A 10,000-nucleotide genomic window follows, 5' to 3' on the forward strand; every position below is an offset into this window, starting at 1 on the left:
TAAAACTAAAAAAGAACTTGTACTGACAGGAAAGATGTGTTCCTTTGCGCAATATATATCCCCCCCTCAGAATCCCCATATTACTCAGAGGAGATCTTCCCCACCCTCGAGGAAGAGACGTGCCATTTCCAGGCCCAGGGAAATGTGCTCATCTGTGGGGACACAAATGCGCGCACAGGAACACTACCTGATCTAACGAGCACACGAGGGGACAGCTTTATTACAGGCCATACTGTTTCTAACTATCTTAATCTCCCCCATAGAAACAACAGTGACAGCACCGTCAACAAAAACGGAAGGGATCTTTTGCAGCTCTGTAGAAGCCTGGGTCTGTACTTTGTCAATGGTAGGTTACGGGGGGACTCTTTGGGAGATTCACCTACTGCTCACCTCTTGGCCACAGTACAGTAGACTATATGATCACAGACATGGACCCTTTCTCTCTCAGCTCATTCACTGTCAAGCCACTAACACCTCTGTCTGATCACAGCCAAATTACGTTGTTCCTCAAAAGAACAGACCTGGAAACAACCACACATTCACAGCCCAGTAAGCTGTACAACATCAGAAATTCATACAGATGGGCCCAAAACAGCACAGAAGAATACCAGAAAGCAACCTGGAACCAAAATATCCAAACACTCTTAGATAACTTTCTGGATACCACATTCACTCACAGTAAAGAAGGCATCAATCTAGCAGTACGAAACATCAACTATATATTCAGGCAACGGCAAAAGAAGCACAATTGAAATTGATAAAAAAACAAACTAAAAAAATCACAGATGACAACTGGTTTGATGCAGATTGTAAAATTATAAGGAAAAAACTTAGAACACTATCCAACCAAAAGCACAGAGACCCAAATAATGGTGAATTACGCCTTCATTACTGTGAGACTTTAAAACTCTATAAACGTACACTCAGAACCAAAAAAGCACAGTACAACAGCAAGCAGCTGACACTAATTGAGGAGTCCATAAACACAAACAACTTTTGGCAAAATTGGAAAAAACTAAAAAAATCTAAACAAGAGGAATTAGCAATACAAAATGGTGACATATGGACAACCCATTTCAAAACACTCTACAACACCGTTCAAATTGACACAAACGCAGAACAACGCCAAATCCATGAGAAGTTGAATGGATTAGAAAAAGCTATAAAGGACAATCAAAACCCATTGGACTCCCCAATTACTGACCAGGAGCTCTATAAGAAACTTCAGGCTCTCAAATTTAAAAAAGCCTGCGGACCTGATGGCATCCTAAATGAAATGCTCAAACTCACTAGTGCAAAATTTCAATTGGCTATATTAAAATTGTTTAATTTGATCCTGAGTGTAGGTTATTTCCCTGACATCTGGAATCAAGGACTCATAACCCCAATCTTTAAGAATGGAGACAAATTTGACCCTAACAATTACAGAGGCATTTGTGTGAACAGTAACCTGGGGAAGGTTTTCTGTAGTATCATCAATGTAAGAGTTCTAAACTTCCTTAATAAGCACAATGTCTTGAGTAAAAGCCAAATTGGATTTATACCAAAACATCGCACAACTGATCATATTTACACCTTACACACCCTGATAGATAAACATGTCCACCAAAATAATACCAAAATATACACTTGCTTTATCGACTTCCAAAAAGCATTTGATTCTATTTGGCATACAGGACTGTTCTACAAAGTTATTGAAAGTGGTGTAGGGGGTAAAACATATGACATAATTAAATCAATGTATACTGGCAATACGTGCAGCATTAAAATTGGTAAGAAAAGGACAGAATTCTTTAACCAGGGGCGGGGCCTTCGTCAGGGTTGCAATCTGAGCCCTGCACTCTTCAATATTTACATTAACGAATTGGCCACTATTCTAGAAAAATCCTCAGCCCCTGGTGTTAGTCTCCACAATTCAGAAGTTAAATGCCTACTCTTCGCAGATGACCTATGCCTGCTGTCACCCACAGCACCTGGCCTACAGCAGAGCCTGGACCTGCTAGAGCAGTACTGCCAGACCTGGGCCCTGGCAGTAAACCCCAAAAAGACTAAAATAATGATTTTCCAGAGAAGATCCAGATCTCAGGGAATTAGACCAAAGTTCTCAATTGGTACAAAATATATAGAGTACTGTACACACTACAATTACTTAGGTTTAAAAATAAGCTCAACTGGACACCTTAATGAGGCAGTGAATGAACTGAGAGAGAAAGCACGCAGGGCATTCTACGCCATTAAAAAGCAAATTCAAATTGAAATACCTATTAAAATTTGGCTAAAACTAATTGAATATGTCATTGAACCAATTGCACTTTATGGCAGCGAGGTGTGGGGTCCACTTGCAAAACAAGATTTCATCAAATGGGACAAACACCCCATTGAAACCCTACATGCAGAGTTCTGTAAGATTCTCCTACGTGTCCAGAGGAAAACTACAAACAATGCATGCAGGGCAGAATTAGGCCAATATCCACTAATAATAAAAACTCAAAAAAGAGCAATTAAGTTTTGGAAACATCTAAAATACAGTGACCCCCTCTCATATCATTACCAAGCCCTGCAATGCCAAGAGCTGAGCAAAGAAAAGAGTCCCCTCATCCAGCTGGTCCTGGGGCTGAGTTCACAAACCTGTTCTACTAACACACTGAAGCCTCAGGACCAGAACATCCAATCAATCAGAATAAACCAAATTACAACACAGTCAAAACAAAACTACATTGCTTATTGGGAAACACAAGCACAAACACAAAGCAAAATGCAGTGCTATCTGGCCCTAAATCGACAGTACACTATGGCTAAATATTTGACCATGGTTACTGATCAAAACCTTAGAAAAACCTTGACAAAGTACAGGCTCAGTGAGCACAGCCTTGCCATTGAGAAGGGTAGACACAGGAAAACCTGGCTCCCTGTAGAGGAAAGGCTGTGCAACCACTGCACAACAGCAGAACCTGAGACGGAGCTGCATTTCCTGACAAAATGTCAAAAATATAAAACAATTAGAGAGTGTCATTTCCCCAAATTTGAAATCCTTATTCAAGGTTTTAAAGACCTCTCTGATGAGGATAGGCTACCCATCCTGTTGGGGGAGGACGCAGAGAGCTGTGGGTTGGCAGCGCACTACATTGCTGCCTGCCATAAGTTGAGGGACAGTGTCTGACAGACCAATAAACCTGCACATGTCCTCAACTGTATGATTATTGTTATTGTTGAATGTATGGTTATATTGACCGTTGGTTATTGTTGTTACTGTTGTCCCGTTGACAATTTTTGATTCTCATTTTTATTTATTTTTTATATTGTAAATATCCAAAGTAAGCTTTGGCAATATGTACATTGTTACGTCATGCCAATAAAGCGAATTGAATTGAATTGAATTGAATTGAGAGAGAGAGAGAGAGAGAGAGAGAGAGAGAGAGAGAGAGAGAGAGAGAGAAGGGGTCTGTTTGTGTAACAGACCCCACAGAGTCCCAGGACAGCAACACATTTAGACTCAACCAAATCATGAGAAAACAAAAAGATAATTACTTGACACATTGGAAAGAATTAACAAAAAAAACTGAGCAAACTGGAATGCTATTTGGCCCTAAACAGAGAGTTTAGGTATTTGGCTCTCAAGAGAAGACAGGCTATGTGCACACTGCCCACAAAATGAGGTGGAAACTGAGCTGCAACCTCCTGCCAAATGTATGACCATATTAGAGACACATATTTCCCTCAGATTACACAGATCCACAAAGAATTTTAAAACAAATCCAATTTTAATAAACTCCCATATCTATTGGGTGAAATACCACAGTGAGCCATCACAGCAGCAAGATGTGTGACCTGTTTTCTTGCCACAAGAAAAGGGCAGCCAGTGAAGAACAAACACCATTGTAAATACAACCCATATTTATGTTTATTTATTTTCCCTTTTGTACAGTAACTATTTACACATCATTACAACACTGTATATATATATATATATATATATATATATATACATAATGGCATTTAAAATGTCTTTATTCTTTTTGAACTTTTGTAAGTGTAATGTTTACTGATTATTTTTATTGTTTATTATCTACTTCACATATGTTTCCCATGCCAATAAAGCCCTTAAATTGAATTGAGTGAGAGAGAGGATAGAGAGCTCTGGCTGGCTAGGTTGAGGGGCCACAGAATTTGACATTTGATCATCCTGACCCACACACTTTCTTTGTGTTAGAAGTAATGTGTGTTGAAGCAGTCTAGCTGCATGCTTGGTGTTGTTGATGTCTTATATTAATGTTGTTGATGTCCATATATTAATAACATATATTAAGAGTTTGATATATTAATAATATATTGTAACATATATTAAGAGTTTGATATATTAATAATATATTGTAACATATATTAAGAGTTTGATATATTAATAACATATTGTAACATATATTAAGAGTTTGATATATTAATAATATATTGTAACATATATTAAGAGTTTGATATATTAATAACATATTGTAACATATATTAAGAGTTTGATATATTAATAACATATTGTAACATATATTAAGAGTTTGATATATTAATAACATATTGTAACATATATTAAGAGTTTGATATATTAATAACATTTTGTAACATATATTAAGAGTTTGATATATTAATAACATATATTAAGAGTTTGATATATTAATAACATATATTAAGAGTTTGATATATTAATAACATATTGTAACATATATTAAGAGTGATATATTAATAATATATTGTAACATATATTAAGAGTTTGATATATTAATAACATATTGTAACATATATTATTAAGAGTTTGATATATTAATAACATATTGTAACATATATTAAGTTTGATATATTAATAATATATTGTAACATATATTAAGAGTTTGATATATTAATAACATATTGTAATATTAAGAGTTTGATATATTAATAATATATTGTAACATATATTAAGAGTTTGATATATTAATAACATATTGTAACATATATTATTAAGAGTTTGATATATTAATAACATATATTAAGAGTTTGATATATTAATAACATATTGTAACATATATTATTAAGAGTTTGATATATTAATAACATATTGTAACATATATTAAGTTTGATATATTAATAATATATTGTAACATATATTAAGAGTTTGATATATTAATAACATATTGTAATATTAAGAGTTTGATATATTAATAATATATTGTAACATATATTAAGAGTTTGATATATTAATAACATATTGTAACATATATTATTAAGAGTTTGATATATTAATAACATATATTAAGAGTTTGATATATTAATAACATATTGTAACATATATTAAGAGTGATATATTAATAATATATTGTAACATATATTAAGAGTTTGATATATTAATAACATATTGTAACATATATTATTAAGAGTTTGATATATTAATAACATATTGTAACATATATTAAGTTTGATATATTAATAATATATTGTAACATATATTAAGAGTTTGATATATTAATAACATATTGTAACATATATTAAGAGTTTGATATATTAATAATATATTGTAACATATATTAAGAGTTTGATATATTAATAACATATTGTAACATATATTATTAAGAGTTTGATATATTAATAACATATATTAAGAGTTTGATATATTAATAACATATTGTAACATATATTAAGAGTTTGATATATTGATAACATATTGTAACATATATTATTAAGAGTTTGATATATTAATAACATATTGTAACATATATTAAGAGTTTGATATATTAATAACATATTGTAACATATATTAAGAGTTTGATATATTAATAACATATTGTAACATATATTAAGAGTTTGATATATTAATAACATATTGTAACATATATTAAGAGTTTGATATATTAATAACATATTGTAACATATATTAAGTTTGATATATTAATAACATATTGTAACATATATTAAGAGTTTGATATATTAATAATATATTGTAACATATATTAAGAGTTTGATATATTAATAACATATTGTAACATATATTAAGAGTTTGATATATTAATAATATATTGTAACATATATTAAGAGTTTGATATATTAATAACATATTGTAACATATATTAAGAGTTTGATATATTAATAACATATTGTAACATATATTAAGAGTTTGATATATTAATAACATATTGTAACATATTAAGAGTTTGATATATTAATAATATATTGTAACATATATTAAGAGTTTGATATATTAATAACATATTGTAACATATATTATTAAGAGTTTGATATATTAATAACATATATTAAGAGTTTGATATATTAATAACATATTGTAACATATATTAAGAGTTTGATATATTAATAATATATTGTAACATATATTATTAAGAGTTTGATATATTAATAACATATTGTAACATATATTAAGAGTTTGATATATTAATAACATATATTAAGAGTTTGATATATTAATAATATATTGTAACATATATTAAGAGTTTGATATATTAATAATATATTGTAACATATATTAAGAGTTTGATATATTAATAACATATTGTAACATATATTAAGAGTTTGATATATTAATAATATATTGTAAGGTCTGAGGTTAACACCGGTTTAGGAGATCTTCTACGTTTTGTTCTATGAGATAATATCAGTCAGTTAACATGATCTTTACGATGTATGAATCCTTTATGTGCTTTATTTGCTTATTTGATAACATTAATGCTTCAAAATTCACTAAAAAGTGACGTTAGCTGATGAAGATTATCTCATAGAACAAAACGTAGAAGATCTCCTAAGCCGGTGTTAACCTCTGACCTTATTTTTGGCATTTATCTATAAACCCTACAAAAAATATATATCATTTCCCCATAGTCTTTGTCCAACGAGCCATGGCGGAGTTAGTGCCTACAAAAAGATGCCATTACTATTGATCTCTATGGGCCCTGGGCCTGTGGGTGAAAAGCAGTGCACTAGATTGAGAATAGGGTGCCATTTGGGACACAGGTATGGAGGTAGTCAGAGAGGACATGCTTACCTTGAAAAAGGGTAATATCTTTGACTAGTCCCGGCCCGAACAGCCCTTCCAAAATGCTTTCAAACCCTGCAGGGAAGACAGAGAGAACAACTAAATACAGGATTCAGGTTTGTAGAAGACGGGGAGCAAGGTGCACTGGCTCACTTCCACTTACAGTTCTACAGACAGACCCCACCCCCACACACACACCTTGGCTTTAATTTTCTTTTCTTAAAAGCAAATCCCTTCTTTACCTAATATAACACTGTTAGCTAATGTCACTCACTTTTTATTAACTGTAAATACTGGATTCAGCTGTTGCTTGGCAACCCTGTGAAGTAACGCAAATACATATTGCAGTTTCCTCCGCCCCACACCGTCCTTCTTTTCTTCCCTCCTCCCCCTCCCTCCCTATTCCTCTCCTCCCTCCTTTCCTCCCCCTCCCTTCCCACACTCTCTCTAAAAGGAAAGAGGAGGGGAGGAGAAGAGGAGAAGAAACGGCTTGGTGAAAAAGCTGGAGTGCAGATGGGTATAAGAGGTTTAGGGGGGTTGGAGTAGAGAGGTGGGGGTGGTATGGTGTTTGGTTGGAGTAGAGAGGTGGGGGTGGTATGGTGTTTGGTTGGAGTAGAGAGGTGGGGGTGGCATGGTGTTTGGTTGGAGTAGAGAGGTGGGGGTGGCATGGTGTTTGGTTGGAGTAGAGAGGTGGGGGTGGTATGGTGTTTGGTTGGAGTAGAGAGGTGGGGGTGGTATGGTGTTTGGTTGGAGTAGAGAGGTGGGGGTGGTATGGTGTTTGGTTGGAGTAGAGAGGTGGGGGTGGCATGGTGTTTGGTTGGAGTAGAGAGGTGGGGGTGGTATGGTGTTTGGTTGGAGTAGAGAGGTGGGGGTGGTATGGTGTTTGGTTGGAGTAGAGAGGTGGGGGTGGCATGGTGTTTGGGAGGGAGTGAGAAAGAGGGAAGAGGAAGGAAGGGAGAGCGGGGGTAACTCGACGGGAGGTTTTGTCCTTCAAGTCAAGCCTACTGTGATGCCAAAGGAAATGTGGGCAGATCAATACCACTTAAAATAAGAGTAGCTCGGTCTCCCTACCTCTCTTTCCCCTCACTCTCTCTACTTCGCTCTCTTTCTCTCTCCCCCTCTCCTCTCCTCTCCATGCAGGTTAAGAGGTAGAGCTGCTGCTAAGAGGGGGGATTAAACTAGCTTTTGGGAACAAGTTAAGCTTAACCCTGGCTGTTATACATCCAGATCTGGACAACGGTTTTTAAGGTGGAGGAAGGGGGGGGTTACTAGCTCCTGCAGAAGAAGCAGCTGTTCTTCCTGGGGTCCACAAACAACACCAAACAAGACAAGTAACAAAACACTGATACAAGGACAGCCACACACATTGAAAATACAACCATATAGAAACAACACAACTAAAACAATGTCATTAATAAGACTACAAACAACACAACTAAAACAACACAACTAAAACAAATGTCATTAATAAGAGTACAAACAACACAACTAATATAAAGAATGTGTGTGTGTGTGTGTGTGTGTGTGTGTGTGTGTGTGTGTGTGTGTGTGTGTGTGTGTGTGTGTGTGTGTGTGTGTGTGTGTGTGTGTGTGTGTCCTCACAGTCCCCACCACTCCATGAAATGTTGAATCTTTTTGTCCAGTTCATGTTGCTGTTTGTTTGAGTAATTAGAGATAGAAGGACGTTCCGTGTGATCATGGCTCTGTGTAATAATGTGTTGTTGTTTGTTTGAGTAATTAGAGATAGAAGGACGTTCCGTGTGATCATGGCTCTGTGTAATAATGTGTTGCTGTTTGTTTGAGTAATTAGAGATAGAAGGACGTTCCGTGTGATCATGGCTCTGTGTAATAATGTGTTGCTGTTTGTTTGAGTAATTAGAGATAGAAGGACGTTCCGTGTGATCATGGCTCTGTGTAATAATGTGTTGCTGTTTGTTTGAGTAATTAGAGATAGAAGGACGTTCCGTGTGATCATGGCTCTGTGTAATAATGTGTTGTTGTTTGTTTGAGTAATTAGAGATAGAAGGACGTTCCGTGTGATCATGGCTCTGTGTAATAATGTGTTGCTGTTTGTTTGAGTAATTAGAGATAGAAGGGAGTTCCGTGTGATCATGGCTCTGTGTAATAATGTGTTGTTGTTTGTTTGAGTAATTAGAGATAGAAGGGAGTTCCGTGTGATCATGGCTCTGTGTAATAATGTGTTGCTGTTTGTTTGAGTAATTAGAGATAGAAGGACGTTCCGTGTGATCATGGCTCTGTGTAATAATGTGTTGCTGTTTGTTTGAGTAATTAGAGATAGAAGGGAGTTCCGTGTGATCATGGCTCTGTGTAATAATGTGTTGCTGTTTGTTTGAGTAATTAGAGATAGAAGGACGTTCCGTGTGATCATGGCTCTGTGTAATAATGTGTTGCTGTTTGTTTGAGTAATTAGAGATAGAAGGACGTTCCGTGTGATCATGGCTCTGTGTAATAATGTGTTGCTGTTTGTTTGAGTAATTAGAGATAGAAGGACGTTCCGTGTGATCATGGCTCTGTGTAATAATGTGTGTTGCTGTGAATTCATCTTGGACATGGGGACTGACGGTTCACTGTTCAATGTTGTCATTTCACTTCTGGGTTTTTCCACTTTCCTAGTGAAACTGTCATTGAAATGATGGGTAATATCAAAAGGTTTTGTTATAAATGACCCATCAAGTTCAAAGAACAATGGAGATAAATGATATCATGGGCAGAAAAATCTAATTGATGGTACTCCCAAGTCTTTTCCCATTGTGTATAATGTCATTTATCTTGGTTTGGTAATGTCATTTCTTCTTCTTTTCATTACGTTTAGTAACTAAATGTCTCAATTGACAGTATGTCATCCAATCAGCTGAGCAGCCCTGACTTGTTAGCCACCTGTTTTGCATCATTTCTGTGAACCATAAAATGTTTCAACTCCTCCTCATTCCAGATGGCTCTAACAGTTCACAGTTAGTGTCTTAACAGCTGCTT

At 34.9% G+C, this 10,000-nt stretch overlaps 1 protein-coding gene across 2 annotated transcripts in view; it reads right to left on the reverse strand.

Moving 5' to 3' along the window:
* lcor (ligand dependent nuclear receptor corepressor) overlaps positions 1-10,000 on the reverse strand; it is a 72,304-nt gene that overhangs the window by 30,024 nt on the left and 32,280 nt on the right. For both annotated transcript variants that reach the window (XM_029738791.1, XM_029738790.1), the window contains exon 2: positions 7,016-7,081. In XM_029738791.1, the coding sequence (XP_029594651.1) occupies positions 7,016-7,081 (66 nt within the window). The remainder of the gene's footprint in view (positions 1-7,015; positions 7,082-10,000) is intronic.

The sequence above is a fragment of the Salmo trutta genome, chromosome 38, assembly GCF_901001165.1.
Source record: "Salmo trutta chromosome 38, fSalTru1.1, whole genome shotgun sequence".
NCBI lineage: Eukaryota > Metazoa > Chordata > Actinopteri > Salmoniformes > Salmonidae > Salmo > Salmo trutta.